The sequence below is a fragment of the Miniopterus schreibersii genome, assembly GCF_964146895.1.
Source record: "Miniopterus schreibersii genome assembly, chromosome: 4".
In the NCBI taxonomy this organism is placed as follows: Eukaryota; Metazoa; Chordata; class Mammalia; order Chiroptera; family Miniopteridae; genus Miniopterus; species Miniopterus schreibersii.
Genome location: NC_138105.1, coordinates 86,697,247 through 86,716,232, shown reverse-complemented (window position 1 = coordinate 86,716,232; position 18,986 = coordinate 86,697,247). Strand labels below are relative to the sequence as shown.

General features: G+C 44.1%; 2 protein-coding genes across 4 annotated transcripts; both read left to right on the top strand.

Annotated features, from left to right (window-relative positions):
* GARIN3 (golgi associated RAB2 interactor family member 3) lies at positions 1–2,658 on the top strand (the record flags this gene model as incomplete). The annotated part of the gene is made up of 2 exons (XM_081135490.1): positions 1–643; positions 1,504–2,658. The coding sequence occupies exons 1-2, from the start codon at positions 35–37 to the stop codon at positions 2,656–2,658; spliced, it is 1,764 nt and encodes a 587-aa protein (XP_080991616.1). The 5' UTR covers positions 1–34.
* Positions 2,659–11,401: 8,743 nt separating this feature from the next.
* On the top strand, positions 11,402–16,909 carry MED7 (mediator complex subunit 7). 3 transcript variants are annotated; one of them, XM_081136700.1, is made up of 2 exons: positions 11,402–11,486; positions 15,826–16,909. In XM_081136700.1, the coding sequence occupies exon 2, from the start codon at positions 15,843–15,845 to the stop codon at positions 16,542–16,544; it is 702 nt and encodes a 233-aa protein (XP_080992826.1). In that variant the 5' UTR covers positions 11,402–11,486; positions 15,826–15,842; the 3' UTR covers positions 16,545–16,909. The 3 variants fall into 3 exon arrangements, with proteins under 3 accessions (XP_080992826.1, XP_080992828.1, XP_080992827.1); XM_081136702.1 differs by lacking the exon at positions 11,402–11,486 and adding an exon at positions 11,992–12,078; XM_081136701.1 differs by lacking the exon at positions 11,402–11,486 and adding an exon at positions 12,128–12,214.
* Positions 16,910–18,986: the final 2,077 nt, after the last annotated feature.

The window sequence follows — 18,986 nt, the reverse complement described above, 5'->3', positions numbered from 1 at the left end:
ATGGCTAGCGGAGCTGTCTTAAATTTAGAGAACCATGAGCAGTGAATGTTTGTTACCTTACTACACGGCCCACAGCTACCGTTCAATGGGCGTGTTCAATACCTGCATGGGGAACCTGCAAAGACAACTATACAAGGGAGGAGAGTATGAGATTTTCAAGTATGCACCGATGTTTGAGAGTGACTTTATCCAGATTAGCAAAAAAGGAGAGATGATTGATGTACACAACCGCGTCCGAATGGTGACTGTGGGCATCGCATCCACCAGCCCCATCCTCCCACTACCCGACGTCATGCTGCTGGCCCGACCAACTAGAGTCTGTGACGAGCATGCCAGACATGCCCGGCCCACCAAGGGGAGAAGTCGCAAGCCCACAAAGAACCTCGAGCTCACCAGGCTACTGCCCTTGAAGTTTGTCAAGATCTCCATCCACGATCACGAGAAACAGCAGCTGCGCCTGAAGCTTGCCACCGGTCGTACTTTTTATCTGCAGCTGTGCCCTTCTTCAGACACCCAAGAAGACCTATTTTGCTACTGGGAAAAACTTGTCTATCTCCTGAGACCACCAGCGGACAGTTGCAGCAGCACCAGGACGCAGCAAACCGGGGACGCGGCCCTCATAGAGGATGACAGGAGCTTACTGGTGAGCATCCACAGGGATTCGAAAGAACGGGCCAGGGTGCTCTGGGACAGCAGCTCGTAACTCGTCCTACAGAGCCTTTGGTATTCTCTGAAGCTCACTTGGGAAACGCATTCTATTTTTTAAAGAGTTATGATGGGGAGACTCCAAGTGCTTCTCCAAATTGTCCCACAAGGCCGAATGTCCGAGAGACCTTAGGTATCAGCTGCTCGGGGGTCAGGCCCAGGGTTGTAATCCCTTCTACAGCATTCTGACTGCCCCATCCCTTCCTGAACACTTACCCCAACCCAGGTGGCCTCTTCCTTCCTCTGACTCCCTGTGCCTACCACTGCTGATTAAAATCAGCACAGCCTGCGTGTGTGTGTGCGCACATGCACAATTTCTCTTACATTTCACTGAAATGTAAAAGGTGTGAAACCCGCCCTGGCCGGTTTGGCTCAGTGGTTAGAGTGTCGGCCTCCGGACTGAAGGGTCCTGGGTTCGATTCCAGCCAAGGGCATGTACCTCGGTTGTAGGCTCGATCCCCAGCCCCGGAAAAAATATCCTCAGGTGAGAATTAAAAAATAAATGCGTGAAACCCTTGACCCAGCAATCCCGCTTGTAAGAATCTGTCCTGCAGAGAAATAAGCACAAGTGTGCAAAATAAAACTACGAGGATGGGGAATTGTATCAGTGCTTCCCCTGGCATGGGATCGTTCATGCAAACCTGAGTGACTGACGGAGGTCCTGTAAATAGGATGTTGCATCCCACGGGAGCTTAGAATTAATGATCTCAAAGGTGGTTCTAATTAGAAGCCCTGGAGCTGCTCTGTGGTCTCACTTTGTCATCTCTTTCTCACCCGTTTCTCCTCCCCTTGGCACAGACCGCGGATCTCCCTGGAGATCAAAACGAGGCGAGGTTTTGCAATCTTGGTGACGTGTCCAGAGCCACTTCTTCTGGTTACGCTGGGGGAGAGGGAATGCCCGGTTCAACTTTCGGGAAGAAAACTCCAGGGTCTCCCGAAAGTGCAGCAAAGGGGGCAGCCGCAGGCCTGGCAGTAGCAGGAACGGTGACAAGTCCTACGGCCAGCATGGCAGCAGCGGGAGTGAGGACAAGCCCGACAGCGGGCGCCTTGAGCATAGCGGCGACCAAGAACGCGGGCGAGGGCCAGGCAGGCTCCACCCTGGCCGGAGCCGCCGCCCAGGGGCCAGGAGGGCGGGGACCCAGCAAGGCCATGGCAGGTGCCACCAACTTGTCCTCGGAGGGCACGAACGTGGTCTTGGTGGGCGTCGCCAGCTCCAGCTCGTTAAGTAATTCCATGGCACCGGCGGGGCCTGCCAACGTCTCCCCGGAGAGCAGCACCAGCGTCTCGTTTGCAGGTACGGTGACAACCAACGCTCCCGCCGCAGGGACGGCCGAAGGCCCAGGGGCGGGCCCTCTCATCAGAACCCTGAAGAGTGAAAACTACGTGAGCGAGCGGGAAGTAAGCCAGAAGGTCCCCCAGCCCAGAGCCGAAGCTCGGAGGGAAAAGAAAGAAAAGAGAGAAAAGCAGGAAAGAATTGCTCCTAGGAAAGGCTCCCACCGCCGCAGGACCGGAGGCAACAGGCTGATCCGGAAATCCTCCTCCCACCGGTCGTCGTCTGGCCATAAAGGCGCAAGAGATGACAAGAAGGAAAAAGGGCCGAGCGCCGGGAAGGCCAGAGGCCACGGCACTCACAAGACCGCGAGCCACAGCTCCGCCGTCAAGGAGTCGCGGGTGGCTCACAAACCCGGGAAGAGCAGGTCCACCAGCTCGGCTACTTTAAGCAAGAAATCCAGTAAGATTGGCTCTTTCTTCAGGAGCTTCAGAGTCACTCGCGGTTCGAAAACGGAGGTCTCGTCCCACGACAGGGAGATGGACTTCAAGGCGAAGAAGGTAGGGAAACGCAACCTGGAGGCCAAGATAGAGCAAGCCCAGGACGGCCAGGACGTGGAGATCTGCGGCACCGTGACATCGGAGGTGATGGAGACGATCTTCATTGAAACCAAATCCGTTTAAGTAGGAGCCAGGGCAGGAAGCTGCAGTGGAGACCCAGCCTCACGAAAGTATCCCTAGAGAGACAATTCCAGCATTCTTTAATAAAGGAAACAATACAACTCCAAATGAAATGCATCTTTTGTTTGACTTTTTATGTCCCCTATCCTGGTAGTGACTTCACAGTGGCGACTGTGATGTAAACTGTGCTAAAGCCTGAGACCCCAGCCTCCAGTCATGCAGAACCCCACCTCCTACCCATGCCCAATATGAGTGTCCTGCCTTGCCTCAACCCCCTTCTGCCTTTGGTTTCCCCAAGACTGTGGCCGAAAGTGACAGACTGTAGACTGAGAAGGACCACCGCCACCGAGTCCCCATGCCTTTCTTTCTCTTCTCCCTGAAGGTCCCTGAACACAGACATTCAGTCCAGCCCATAGACTAAGTGAAGACAGGACTTCGCATCTCCTCATGGAATAAATTGGGGGGGGGGGCTAGAACGGGGTGTAGGCAATCAGAATACTAAAAGTTTATTATCTAGCTCAGGAAAATTGGTAGCCTGAGGGCCAAATCTTGCTAACGGCCCATTTTTTATAAATAAAGTTTTATTGGAACATAGCCACAGCCACTCATTTATATACTGTCTATGGTTGTCCCAGTGTAAAAAAAGAAATCACAGTCTTTTCAGTTTTAAAAAGTTGTAAATAAATTTCACGAGTCTACAAAAATCATTAAGTCGTTTTAACAATAAATGATAAAAGTTGAATTGAGAAAGATGATTGCGAGAACCATAGTCACAGCCACTCATTTATATACTTTCACATTGAAACAACAGATTCGACTTGTTGCAACGGTGACTGTATTGTTTGCAAAGTCTAAGGTATTTACTATCAAGCACTTTCCAGAAAAGGCTTTCCCACCTCGGATCTAATCGCAACAATTCTCCTTTCTCTTCAGTATGTACTGTGGAGAAATTCTCAGATGCTATGAGACAACTGAGAGTTTTGTGTGTGTTTTTTATAATAAAACAATTTGTAATAGCAAAACCCCAAATGTTCATCAAACAAAAGAACTGATCAATGGTGATATATGCCTACAGTGCATGTGATACAAAAGTAAATGTTGAGTGATAAAAGCAAGTCAGAAAAATACATGCGATGGAGTTCCATTTGTAGAACAGTTCAGAAACAAGGTCAACGCATATGTTTGTGGGTAAGTATTTGCTAGAGCTTTAGAGAAAAGCAAGGACATGATAAACACAGAATTTGGAATAGTGTATATCTACAGGGTAAAAGAGAGGGACGGATGATCTGAAAGGTACATACAAAGAGCTTCAACGAAGTGGGGATTTTTCTACTACGCAAAAGGACCTGTCCACTGTAATTTATTGTTGCACCTTTTTAAATTTTAACATTTCTGAAATCAGCATGGTTTTAAATTGCTGTCAGCCAGGCGGCAGTCACTGCCTTAGAAATACCAACCAATTTATTTCACTTATGTTTTCCTTTGTGCAAGATAGGTGGATGACAAAATTTCTAAGTTTGAAAGATATCTTTCAATAAATATAAAATAAAAATTCCAAGTGACAGAAATACTCAGAATCCAGGAACATGGAAAAGGGTTAGAGATCTTGTAGAAAAATCCAAAATTCTGTGTACTAATGAATTCTGCAAGTTATGTGTGCATGTAGAAGGTAATTCCAAAAATAAAAAATCACACTACCTTAGAAATGAGGTGATACACTTTAAAAATGTCTGTTTGAAAAAAAGAAATTACACTGTCTTTTCAGTTTTAAAAAGTTGTAAATAAATTTCACGAGTCTACAAAAATCATTAAGTCGTTTTAACAATAAAGGATAAAAGTTGAATTGAGAAAGATGATTGCGAGGACCTGGGTGTTTGTGTTGAGCCTGGAGCCATCGGCCCAGCCTTGCATCATTGCCCTCTGGGACAGGAGTGTCTACTGGGGCAGAAGGTGGGTTTCCAGTAAGACTTAGGGACTTTCTCCGGAGACCGAATGTGTGTGGCAGAGGTGGAGGAGGTGAGAAACGAGATGCCCTGGGAGGAGTGGTGGCTTAGGGATAACAGTGGAAACTCTTCTCAGTTGCTTTGATGGGCGGCTGGAAAATCCCACCTTATGGTTTCTTATATACAAAGACCAATAGATGCCTGGGATCAAGGTGTCCTTGGAGTTGACTCCTTGAAGCAGTGAATACAGGTAGAAGCAGAGAAAGAAGCATGCTCTCAGAGACCCGAGAGGGGCTCTGGGGAAGCCTCCTGGGGACGCAAGAGGTTATGGGGTACAGGAGAGAGAGAAAGGGGAACTCCTTCCAAAGCCATCAAATTTATGCTGTGCCAGAGGCCGATACAGCCTAGTTACAAATGGCTTAATCTCATGATTCTGTAGTCGGTGGCTTTATCTTTTGTCCTTCTTTTAGTCTTGTTTTATGCATTTCCACTCCCACACCCCAAAACACTGCTTTAACACAAACCTAGTTTGTCCACCATGCAGGGTGTTGTTAGCTGAGGAGACCCACAATTGACACAAATGCCACCAAAGTCAAGTGGAGGTGGGGACTTGCCCACCACAGCGAGCTCTGCCAGGCACTCTCTCTGTATTTCCTTTTCTATCTTGACAGTACATCAAGACAAGATTTCAAAGCAACAGGCCTCTTCCTCTGGGGGGAGATATCAATTCAGGCATCACGTCAATACACCCCATCAGATAAAGCCAATATTTTTGACAGCAATACGCACGATCATGGTAGCAATTCTGCTGCAGCAAGTGTAAGGAGGAGACGGTTGGCTGATTACTAACCAGTCTCCCAAACTTAAACTCTAGCACACACACCTCTAAGTACAAAAGATGAGAAAGGGATCTTTTTACAACAGCAAAATAAGATAATTCGTGGAGTTGCTGTGATCGGGTGGAGCCTTTCAGGCAGAAGAAAGATTTACTGCGGTGGGGAGAAGCAAAATATTGAAGGCAGTGTCAGGGCTGGAGGGCAAGCGTGATGGGAGAGATGCTGGAGAACACTGCAGGGGACAGGCCAGGCAAGGCTCTGAGGTCCACGCGAAGGATTTTGATGTCCGACCTTAGAGTACTGAAAAGCCACCGAAATGTTTTAAATAGGGGAGTGAACTGATGAAATCTGCACTTTGTAAAGGGCACTGTGGTTGCTGTGAAGAGAAATATTTGGGGAAGGGGTTGTTAATATGTGACCTTACATCACTTCCTATCTTTTGCCACAGGATCCATAAAATAAGGAGATTGGAGGGGATGTCTTGAAAGACACCCTTCTGTTTGAAATGTCCATGTGGGGTGGGCATTCCTTCAGTGAAGGACTTGTGGCCCAGGCTGCTGGGAGTGAGTTTGGACACTGCCTTAGCTTCAGACAACTCCCTCACCCAAGGTAAAGCTCTTCCCAGAACACACAACAAGAACTGATTGCTGTGAACCGTGAAGGTCTGGTCATCTTATCCCAACACCAACCAGCAAGGGCCACTAGAGTTTGAGAAATCGCTGTGGGGCCCGCCTCGAAGCTTGACTTCGTCTTCTGTGTACCCCTGCTTTCCTCCCTCCCCTCCACAGGTGCCGGTCCCAAGGGCACTCCTTAATAAACATCCTTCTCACAAAACTCTACCTCAAAATCTGTCTCTCTGCAGTGTTATTTAAAACAGCCAAGATATGGAAGCAACCCAAGCGCCCATCAATAGATGAGTGGATAAAAATGGCTCTGGTCCATACATACCATGGAATATTACTTGGCCATACAAAAGGATCACACTGGCAATGGCATAGATGAACTCAGAGGATAATACGTAAAGTGCAATAAGTCAGTCGAAGAAAGACAAGTACCATATGATTTCACTTATATGTGGGATTTAAAGAACAAAATGAATGCATAAACAAAATAGAAACAGACTCCTAGGTACAGAAAACATACTGATGGTTGCCAGAGAGGAGCGGGTTCAGGGGGACTGGGTGAAAAAGATGAAGGGATTAAGAAGTACAAATTGGTAGGTAAGAAATAGTCACAAGGATGTAAAGTACAGCCTAAGGAATATGGTTTTGAATTTAAATAACTTAAACATAAAGTACATATCCTTATTGCAATATTGTGTCTACTTTAGAAAGTTCAGAACATGTAGATATGAAAAAAGGAAACAAATATCCAATTGATTGCCTTGACAATTCACTGATTACTCAAAAATGGACTGGTTAGACTTATGCCTACAGAAAGATGGTGTAGATATATTTTTCCCTATTCCTCTCATGCATACAACTCAAGACGTAGGACGTTGTATATAAAATAAACATTAGAAAACCCTGAAAGGTGGAGCGATGCAGAAAGGCCAGCCAGGGACCACAGGAAATGAGGAACAACATGGTGCTGAGTTCCCTGGGCTTTTCTTTTGGTCTCATGCATCCCAGACTTGGAGCTGAAGGATCTGGCAGTCCTGAAGAAAGTCCCAACAAAAACCTTATCTCAATAGCCAAAGGACTGGGAAAGGAGCAGCCAAAAAAGGCAGAAAGCTTTCACACTGTACCTGCTCTACTCCAGCCAAACATCACAGAAAAAACAGTGCTCCCACCCACCCACCCAAGAAACCAATAAAATGGAGAGATTTTGTGATGATTCAAAAACAGGCATGATAATGGTATTCTGCATAAGGATGTAAATGTAACTTTAACCCCAGTAACAGCTACAACAAATAATTCAAAAGGGCCTATCTGCCTTCTTGTGGGATGCTAAATCCCTTTTAAGTTCTTCAGCCTGCAAGAAGAGAGAACTGGTCCTCGGTGGGACCTCATGGTCCTTCAGTAGGATCCCACATGTGGGACACAAATCTTTGTTATCAAATAAAGTGTAAACTGGGGATAGTTCCCAAATGCCAGGGTTACTGCTGTCCCCTGCTGCTAAGGAAAGAGATAGCAGGCACAAGAGACAGACATCCTCCCCTCCCATCTGCTGCACACAGATCTGGGTTGTTAGTAACCACAGAGGAGGTCGTTAGTAACCAGGAGACAGCAACAACGGTAAAAACAGTGATTAGGAATTGAAACTGTACAGCAAGGAATGAAGACTTAGTGACATCTCTTACCTAAAGCGCAGTGTTGAAACAATATATATGAGCTGATAGAAATGATATGATAGAGCCCTGGCCAGGTAGCTCAGTTGGTTAGAGGAAAAGAAAAAAAGAAAGTTTACCAAAGGAAAGGTATATATGGTAAATAAGTACACAAAAGACACTCAACACTAGGGAAATGTAAATGAAAACAACTACACAGCTATTGGAATTGCAACAAGTAAAAAGGATGAAGATTCAGAGCAACTGCAACTGTTAGAGTTTGCTGGTAGAAATAAAACATGATACAATCTCTTTTTTATCTTTTAAATCCTCACCTGAGGATATTTTTTCCATTGCTTTTTGGAGACAGTGGAAGGGAGAGAGAAGAGAGAGACATCAGTGTGATCAAGCCTGCAACTGAGTTATGTGCCCTTGACTGGGCTCAAACCCGAGACCTTTTAGTCTTCTGGCCGAAGCTCTAACCACTAAGCCAGACCAGCTAGGGTCATATGACCTCTTTCAAAAACTGCTTGGTGCTTTCTTATATAGTTAAACAGATAACGATTATAAGACTCAGCAATTCCATTCTTTGTAGTTACTGAAAAGCAGTGAAAACATATATCCTACAAAGGTGTGTACATGGATGTTTATAGGACTGAAAATAGCCCAGCTGCCCATCAACGGGTACATGAATGAATGGATTATGGTACCTCTATACAATGGAACACTCCTTGCCCTTAAATAGGAGCAAGCCACTGATACCTACGACAACACCAATGGGCCTCAAAGTTTTTTGCTAAGTGAAAGAAAGAAGCCAGACACGAAAGTTTACATACTGTCCGATTCTGCTTATATGACATTCTGGAAAAGGCAAAACCACGTGAACAGCAGTCAGATCGGTGGTACCTAGGGACTGGGGTTGAAAGGAGGGAAAGGAACACAGAGGGCGCACAAAGTTGTTGCTTGAGGTAAATGGAAATGTTCTGTATCTTAATTCTGGTGGTGGTGGTAATATGGCGGTACACATTCATCAAAATTCAGAGTACAGGCCCTGCCGGTGTGGCTCAGCGGTTGAGCATCAACCTAGGATCCAGGAGATCGCAGTTCGATTCCTGGTTGGGGCACATGCCCAGGTTTAGGGCTCGATTCCCAGTACAGGGTGTGCAGTAGGCAGCTGATCAAGGACTCATCATAGATGTCTCTATCTCTCTCTCTCCCTCCCCCTTCCTCTCTGTGAAATCAATACAGATAAATTTAAAAAAAAATCATAGAACCGTGCGCCTAAAGTTAATGTCAACATATACAAATTATACTACAATAAACCTAACCTTAAAAAAAAACAGGGTGGAGAAAAAATGTGAATATTTCTGCTTGCCGCTTAGGCTCCAATGATTAATAGTGATGTCTCTTATAATGTGCCAAGCTCCTAAAACAGGCAAGATGCCAGTTACCACGTACCCCTGCCTGTTTCCACCCCCACATCTCTCTCAATCTCCCGTCGCATGCAAGCTCCCTTCCTGTCTAACTCAGGAAGATAGTGACAGCCTCGGGCTCTTTGCTTGAGGCTCTTTGCTGTCTCCCAGATCTCTGCACAGTTGACTTCTTTTCGTCACTCATGTCTTAGCTCCAAAGTCACCCTCTGGGAGAGGCTACCCTAATCATGCTCTATAAAGCAGCTATCCTCATCGCCTGTCACTATCACATTATTTTTGCATTTTTCTCCCCGTAGCCCTTAAGACTAGCTGAAATCCTCATTTGTTTGCATGTTGTCTGTGTCTTTGCAAGGCTTTTGTCCATCTTCTTTACCTTCCAGAACAGTGCCTGGCACAGTAGACTCACAAATAAGATTTGTATTGAATGACATGTTATTCCTTGCTAAGCTCTTCAAGGATCTTTGCCCCACCTTGTTTGGCTCAGTGGTTAGAGAGTCAGCCCTCGGACTGAAGGGTCTCCGGTTGGCGTCCAGCCACGGGCACACACCCCTGTCGCAGGCTGGATCCCCAGCCCGGGTGGGGGGCAACCAGTCGATGAGTCTCACACTGATGTTTCTCTCTCTCTCTCTCTCCCTTCCACTCTCTCAAAAAGCAATGGAGAAAATATCCTCAAGTGAGGATTAAAAAAAAAAAAAGTGGTATGGCCTATGAGAGAAAGAGGGGTAAAAGATGACTCTTTAGATTTGAGCCTTTGCAACAGAGTGAAGTGCAGGTGAGTGATGGGGGGGACTGAGATGGGGGAGGAACGACAGAGTAAGACATAAAGCACACATCAGCCAGTCACGAAGGGAAGGACTTTGTTGGGTTCTGAGGCAATTGGCATCCAAATACTGACTTGATTTTGATTTTAAATAATTATTAATTTATTTCAAAGTGAGTTCTGTGGTTAAGTGAAAAAAGAAGAGTCCTTATCTCTTAGAGATACATGTCGAAATGATAGAATGTCTGTGGGTAGATAATTGTTGACGTTGGGCAATGGGTATACTGTTCTCTGTAATTTTTTCATATGTTTGTGTGAACCCTGAGAAGGAAAATATCTGCTGAGGGGACTCCTTGTGATGAACTGGACACAAATTCGTAACCAGAGTTCAGCAGCCATTGATGACAAAGTCTTCACTCCCTCTGAAAACAATGGAAAAAACATCCTCGGGTGGGGATTACAAAACAACCGCCACAAAAGGTATAAGTATCGTGGTAATCGCCAGAACTAACTAACTAAATAAAATAAAATAAAATAAAATAAAATAAAATAAAATAAAATAAAATAAATAAAATAAAATAAAATAAAATAAAATAAAATAAAATAAAATGAAAAGCAGTCTCCCCTTCGTGTCCCAGGAGCACACCTTCTTTTCTAGTGGATGCTGTGTTTCCCACTTTTGTAAACTGTTTACCTGAGGAGTTTCTCCTTTTACTGCACCCCGGGGCTGAGCACTCCTGTTGGCATTAAATTGGTGGCAGCGACCTTCTGTTGACATTTGGAATGCTCCATAAGTTTTTAAAAATGAAGTCAAAGAATCTTATTTTAAGGAGGTAAAGTTGAGAATTTTTATCAGAATACATGTTTTTCCTTTCATGGGCGACAAGCGCTTGTAAGTTTCCCATGAATTTAAAAATTTGTGACACTTCTAATGAAAATAACCTTCCAAAGAAAACTTTAAGTCTGGTTTCTTTTTCAATTTGCTACTTTGTTGCCTGGAAATAGAAGAGACATCTCTGAATTTCTAAACAAAAATAAAAGTGGATGGATGGTGAAGAAATGGAAATTGAGACTATATTATTCATTTCCAATCATGGTCGCAAATATTTCCAAATATATTTAAATAGTATATAGAATCCAATCTCATTTTTGAAAATATGACTTTTGACAGTGAGATTAGAGTCGACATAATTTTTAAAAATATCTGCTTATCTGTATTTTCTAACTTTTATGTAAGGCATGTAGATGGATGCTTTGTTTAATTTTAAGCGTTAAAACAACAACAAAAAACCCCGCAGCCACCAGCTGCTACTGTTACTGAAGGCGGAGGTGCTCGGCCCACTTTAACGCCCCTGGCGACCGAGGCACCAAATTGCAGGAAGGTGGGGGGGGGGGGGGGAAGAGGGGGGGAAGTATGCGCAGGCGCAATAGCGAGCCAGCGGTCTGAGGCGAGACAAGAGTCTCGGTTGAAGGACAGCTCTTTCAGCCAATAGAGAGGCAGCATCGTTGGCTTCTTCCCGGAGGAGGGCGCCGGAAGTCGGGTTTCACCTGCGGTGAGGAAAGCGGCTCCGGGAGTGAAGCGGCGCTGAGGTGAGTGGGCGGCGACGACTTGGGGCTCCGTTCGGCGCGCCTTTCTCGTTCCGCATCCCGCAGCCTCGTCAGGGCGGACTGGGAAGGGGGGAGGCCTGGGGCGGGGCGCGCGCTCGCTCCCCCTCCCGCGGCCCGCAGCGCGGCCTCCGCGCCGCTCTCGGGGCCCCGGGGGCACAGCCCGGCGGGCTCGGGGCTGCCTCCGGGTGGCGAGGCCGCGCGGGACGGGGGGTGGGGGGACCCGGTTTAAACCGTGTGCCCTTGGCCGGTCTTTCGGCGTCTCCGGCCTGTGGGAATGGGAGTGCCACCCCTGCCCGTCCTCCTCAGGGGCCAGTGCTGAAGTCGCTAAACTAAGAGGGGGCGGGGAGGGGGATCCTAAGCCCAGCCGCCCCAGATTCCCGTGGAGAGGCCGTAAAAGCAGCCCAGCCGCCCGTGCACGTGGACAAAGAGAATCCGGGGCGTGGGGGAGGGGCCCGGCGTTGGCTTCGCTGAAGACCTCGGTCGCCTGGGAGAGTTCAGTCCAGAGACGTGCTGAGAAATAACCATCATTTCCGTGCCGTGTCGGGCGCCTTCCGCACGGTTAGGAGCTGCCCAGGTGACTGACTCAAGAGGGCTTGCACCGGGCAGCGGGGCGGCCCGAGGACGAGGGTTCCTGCTCCGCACCGTTCACCAGCCCGTCGGCCTGGGGCCCAGGCTTCCCCTCCCGGAGACTCGGGATCCTTACCCGCAAGGTGAAGTTAGTAATAGCACCTAACTCAGGATTGTTACGAAGGTGAACTAAGAGAGGGTATTAAACAGCCGTCCCTGTCGCGCGGTGGGCCTTTGGAAAAGGGCACCTTAACTGGGGGTCGCGCGTGGCGCTGGGAAGCCCGAGACGGGGCTCGCAACCTAGAGAGGCCCCCGCGGGTGAAACCTGGGCAGCCTGCACTTTGTTTTGAAGCACCAGTTCTCGGATTTTGTAATTATGTCATTAATAAGAGAACATTCCCGTTTTGGGAATATGCACTGCGGTATTTGGGGACAAAGAGATGAGAGACCAGTAAGGCAGATGAGGGGAAATGTTAACATTTGGGGAGTCCGCGTGAAGAATACGGAACGTTCTTTGTACTATTCATACAACGCTTCTGAGTTTATGTTAAAAAGTTGATTATAACTTTGCAGCTGTCCTACGTTTGTAAATAAGTGAAACAGTACAGTGTTTATAACCCCCTCCTCCCAATCCCATGCACTTTCACCCCTTTTTACTTAATGGCTGTATTGTATTATACAGACATACTTTATTTAGCCCTCATTGATGAAATCATGCATTAACAAACAAATAGATGAAGGAGTGAACACACAGTAAGGATATTTGTACCTACTTCCAAGTTCTTGTTGATGTGGAGCCCTCTTGAAATGGATGGAGCTGCTCAACAAATATTTATGAAGCTTCTGTGTGCACGGTTGTGGACTCCGTGAGAACTATGATAGTCAGAATTTTTCCCCTCGTGGAACTTACTGTCTGGTTGGGGAGACAAATTAGATACTGATAGAATAAAAGCTGAAAGGCAGTATCTGCTTTTAATGAATAACCAAGAGTTCTTTCTTAAGAGGTGACATTTTAAGCTAGGGCCTGAAGCAGGAAGAAAAGCATTTGGAAAGACTCAGAAGCAGAAGACGTTATTTAAGAATTGTGTAAGAATGCTAGATTGAAGACAGTATTGCTGGGATAAAATGAGGGACAAGGGATGTGGTATGAGAAGAATTATGCTGACTGTTATATGGAAGAACAGCAATGAAAGCAAAAAGATCCCTGGAGAGGCCTTTGTATTTCAGGCAAGAGGGAATGGTTAATTGGTCATACTTGATGAATTTAAGATGGTGAAGGTGTAGAATCAAATGGACTTGATAAATTTGACAGTGGTGGGCAGGAGAGGAGGTTGATAAAAGTGGAGGATTAGGATAACCTTTAGGTTTCTGGCTTGAAACACTAGGTAGATCACGGGGACATTTTATTGAGATAGGGAAGATTAGAAACTGGGAGAAATAGGTTTAGGATGTATGTGTATGTGGGGGATATAATCAAATAATTTTTTGTTTTTTCGTTCTTAAGTTTGAACACCCTATGAGGCATTAAGAAGGAGCTCAGAGGCAGTCTGGACTGGAGATGTAAGGAGTCATAAAAATAGACCAGGATTTTTCTACTTTGACAGAATATATTGACATTTTGGACTGAATAATTCTTTGTTGGGGAGAGCTGTCCTGTGCATTTTAAGTGTTTAGTGCATCCCCACCCTCTGAGACCCATTAGATGCCATTAGCACTCCTTCCCCCAATTGTGACAACTAAAAATGTCTCTAGACCTTGATGTACATCTCCTTGGTGGGCAGAATTGACCCTGGTTGAAAACTGGTAAAAGTCGTCTTAAAAGCTATGGAATTGACAGTGGTCACCCAACAGAGAATATAAAGCAGAGGTCTAAAAGTAGTGGCCAGTAGACTACCAAGACTGTTGTAGATAAGGTTTTTTTCACCCCACAGTACTTGACAATTTCTGGATTAATTAGCAGTATTTAAAAATTGAAAGATCATGATTGCTTTGGCAGCACATACTAAAATCGGAATGATGCAGAGAAGATTAGCATGGCCCCCTGCGCAAGGATGACACACAAATTCATGAAGTCCTCCATATTTAAAAAAAATAATAGAGATTTTATGTGAAAATCTGGGTTTTTGCTCTTCCTTGAAAAGTTAAGAAACTAAGGAAGAATGAATCTTCATTCCTACATGAATGCTACTGGCTAGAGGCTTTGAGATCTGGCATGTGTATGCTTAGTTCATTTTAATCTCTTCTCTCCCATAGTGCTTCACCCTCTGTATTTTAAGTTTGTGAATCCTTAATTTACAGAGGGCCCAGGGCAATCCTCTGAGACATCCTATGTCTCATAGGATGTTCAAACTTAAAAAATTATTTGATTTCATCTTCTATATACCCATACAGCCTAAACCTATTCCTCCCAGTTTCTGACCTTCCCTATTTCAATAAAATGTCCCCATTATTTACACCAACATTAAAATTTGGATAGAGAAAGAGAGGCAGTACAGGAGACTGGGAGGTAGGAGGAAAACATAAATGTAGGCTCACAGAAGCTGAGTGGGAAGGGGAGTGTGTTGAAAAGGAAGAAAATGCTGATAGGTTGAGTAATAACACCTTAGAAAAATATCTAGTGGATTTGGTTATGTGAAGCCAGATTGCATAATGACAGAAATGAATATGCAGAAGAAGTGAATTGTGGGCTGGGGTAGTTAGAGTAACTCATGATGCCAATGTCCACTGTCTCATTGATTCTCAGCAGCATTCTCTCTGCTACTGTGGCTTGGTGGAAACTCAGGGATGCCCCACAGCTGTCCTTAGAACTTCACAAATTCCAAGTATAAAACTGCCTCCAGTATATTAACTTGCCATCTTTGTTGTTAGGTGGTGGTTTATATCTTGAAAAGCTGGTAAGAACAGTCTAAATGAGCACTTGGGATCTTCTTATTTTATGATACACCTAAGCTTAAAATGAAATAGATGTTATTAGGGCCATAGAAAATAAATTTGGCTTTGAAGTTTCTGTAGTAGAAAAATTGTAGAATACCTTGCAGAAAAAAAGACATGGAATTGGATCATCATTTTATCAAAGAAGTTCAGAGGATATCAGCTGTCTGGAATATAGCAATGTTCATTTTTTATCAAAGTGTTTTTTAGAGTTTGCCTGGCCAGGTGTGGCTCAGCGGTTGAGCGTCGACCTAGGATCCAGGCGATCGGGGTTTGATTCCCTGTCAGGACACATGCCTGGGTTGCGGGCTCAATCAATGACTCTCTCATCATTGATGTTTCTATCTCTCTCTCTCCCTCTCCTTTCCTCTCTCTGAAATCAATAAAGATATATTTAAAAATATATATATATATTAGAGTTATATATAAGTGTTTGCTTTTCGAAATCAACCTATACTATAAAACAAAAAGATGACATGAGATGGGGAGACAGCATGTGGGTAGTTTGACTATGGAGAGGAGTAGAAAAATGGGGCATAACTGGTGAGGTGTGGAATCTAGAAATTTTCTTTATAGATGAAAATATACTGCAGCGTATTGTTTTGTGCTGATGAAAGTATTAAGTAAAGAAGGAAAGTACTTGGATGATTAGAATAGGATGGCAGCCTTTCCCTGTTGTAAATGTTAGTTTTAGAAACTAAGGAGATCATTTGTTCTGGGCCCCCAACTAGGGCATAAAAAAAAAAAATATTCTGTCTGTAGTCACTCAATGTGATAGGTTTGTTTTGTAGAGGTACTCTAAATCTTTGGTCTATTTCTATAGGTTCTTAATCTTCCACAATGGGTGAGCCACAACAAGTGAGTGCCCTTCCACCACCTCCAATGCAGTACATCAAGGAGTATACGGATGAAAATATTCAGGAAGGCCTAGCTCCCAAGCCTCCACCTCCAATAAAAGACAGCTATATGATGTTTGGGAACCAGTTCCAGTGTGATGATCTTATCATCCGCCCTTTAGAAAGTCAGGGCATCGAACGGCTTCATCCTATGCAGTTTGACCACAAGAAAGAACTGAGAAAACTCAATATGTCTATCCTTATTAATTTCTTAGACCTCTTAGATATCTTGATAAGGAGCCCTGGGAGTATAAAACGAGAAGAGAAGCTGGAAGATCTTAAGCTGCTTTTTGTACATGTACATCATCTCATAAATGAATACCGACCCCACCAAGCAAGAGAGACCCTGAGGGTCATGATGGAGGTACAGAAACGTCAACGCCTTGAAACAGCCGAGAGGTTTCAAAAGCATCTGGAAAGAGTCATTGAGATGATTCAGAATTGCTTGGCTTCTTTGCCTGATGATTTGCCCCATTCAGAAGCAGGGATAAGAGTAAAGTCTGAACCAATGGATGCTGATGATAGCAACAATTGTACTGGACAGAGTGAACAACAAAGAGAAAACTCAGGTCATAGAAAAGACCAGATTATAGAGAAAGATGCTGCCTTGTGTGTTCTAATTGATGAAATGAATGAAAGACCTTGAAGGACTTTTTGTTGTTGTTTTTCTTTTTTCCTTTCAGTAAATAGTTTCATATATTAGTTAATTTGTTGTTGGAGAGTCTTAAAAGAGATATAACTGGGAGTTATGCAAACAGCTTCACTCTCTGACTTTATCAATTATGAGATATCACAGTCAGTAATTTCAATTTATGGCAAGCATAGGCAAATGAGTATGACTACATTAAGAGTAATTAACTTAAAAAGCAAAGTGCTGCTGTTGTGAGGAACATTCCTGTTTTTGGAGTTGCACTAATCGTTGAAGATAATCCTCAGTAATAGCAAATTTTCATCCTCGAAAAGTAGATTTGTCATTTGCTTTAAGAATGATAAATAAAGGATATCAAACTGTGTATGAAATCTTTCTTTTACTTAAAAATTTGCTTACAGTTTCTGTTGTAGCATTAAAAGAGAAGAACCCCATAGAGTTATAAAGCAGCAATTTTATTTTTCCTCTTGACTGCTCCTATAAACACACTATCTCGACCAATCTTGCCCCTATCCTGGATGGGTCCCATAACTTTTTTTAGTTGCTCAGATAATAAGCTCTTTGATCACTTTTAGTTGCAACCATTCATTTTAGTAATCAAAATGTTTATGTAATTAGCTGTACAACTTTTAAAACTCAATTCATACTTGCTTAAAGCTGGAAGCCTGCAATGGGGAGGGAGTTTGGTGGCAGAGACTGTTAGATGTTCACTGGAGATTGTATCTCCTCTGAGATACGTTGCTGAGATAAGGCTATCCTGCTTTATTTACCCACTCCCCTTGCATTTATGTAAGGTCATGTGACTAAGTTCTTAGCAGTGGAATAAGGGGATAAAAATCCAGGCCTGTACCATAAAAATTTGCACAATCCGTTCTGTTCTCATCTGTTGTTTGCATGGCTACACCCAGGATAACTTTGGATCCTCCATTCTCTTCTGACTGGATGGCCATACTCAGGATAACTTTACTATTTTGAAAATGGTAAAGGTTCAATCACTTTGGGCCCTTGAATGACTGAGGACTAGGCCCTCCTTTCATTAACTCCACCCCCACCCTTCCCAGCCCCACAGACACCCAGTCCCAGCAAATTGACACTATATGAGTAAAAAGTCACCTTGTTTTGATCATAGATTTTATTTCTGTATCTCTTCCCTCTAACCTCTCCGCCACCAGAGTTTTGGTGGAGAGTCTGCCTTCTATCTGAGGTTCTCTGCTGGCCTTTCTCTTAATGCAGGCCAGTGTTTCTCAAAGTGTAGTCTTGGACTAGCAGCATTAGTATCACTGGGGACCCTTTTAGAAATGCAAATTCTCAGGCCTCACTCCAGACCTACTAAATCAAACTCTAGGGGTGTTGTCCCATAAGCTGTGGTTTAATAAGCCCTCACATAATTCTGTTACAAATAAGATTTAAGAATCACTGATAAAAGTAATGCCTTTTCCCATATGTCCACTTTTGATATTTCCCTCAGTCCCTAGTTTCCAGTATACCATCCTAATGGATTTACTTTATTAAGGTCTTCAGCTCTACAGCTGGCAAAGACCAGTCTAAAGTGGCCACAGGTCAATTCTATATGTGGAACATTCATCCTCTTTAGAAATCTTTGGAATATAGCCTGTTCCCAAGTAGACTGGTCACTTTTTTTTTCTGGTGTGTATGTGGTGTGGATCTTTGGTCTCTAGAGACTCCGGAGGATACAGTCCAGTCTCTCTTAAGCTTAAATTGAAGGGAGAGGGGAATCCACCTCATCCCCTTCTGGGGAAGCAAGTTAGACAATATATAACACTTGCGCAGCTCTCTAAAGAAAACTTACTTTGCCCTCAACCCTTTATAACCTTAAGGGTGGTGAGTTGAGAGACTATAAAGCAAATTTTCAGCTGCTCTGCAAATCCTTGCAGGGAAAAACCCTAATTGAATCACATTATAATGTTACAAGATTTACAACATAATTTGTATATGAGTTTATGTGTGTGTTGGGGAGAAGATTAAGGGATTTAAATGCCACCAGCAATCTTAAATTCTGGCTTTGAGAGGATCTAATCTTGTAGGTTTTTTGAAAGAATTTTGATGTGAACCATTCACTAGTGGTCTGATAGTTACAAGTTTAAAAGCTTATATAAAGTCTTTCTATCTTGTGAAGATTAAAATAGTTCTCTGCACACCTGGTTATAATGACTATTCCTGATAGATTGATTCCTCAAAGTGAACTGTCTGGAAGAATAGCCTGGGTACCTTTTGAAATTACCAATCCAGACCACAGAGATTCTGATTTCATTGTTGTGTGTGTGTGTGTGTGTGTGTGTGACTTGGCATTGGTTTTAAGAATCTCTAGATGACTTTTTTGTGCAGTGGGTTAAAGGAGTATTGCATTAGTCAGTACTCTCTACTTGAACTAGTTTAAGCAAAAAGCTGAATTTGTTGAAACTTGTTACATGATTGAAA

Excerpts from the sequence above, each read along its gene's own strand:
- MED7 (XM_081136700.1), top strand. The coding sequence starts at position 15,843 with ATGGGTGAGCCACAACAAGTGAGTGCCCTTCCACCACCTCCAATGCAG.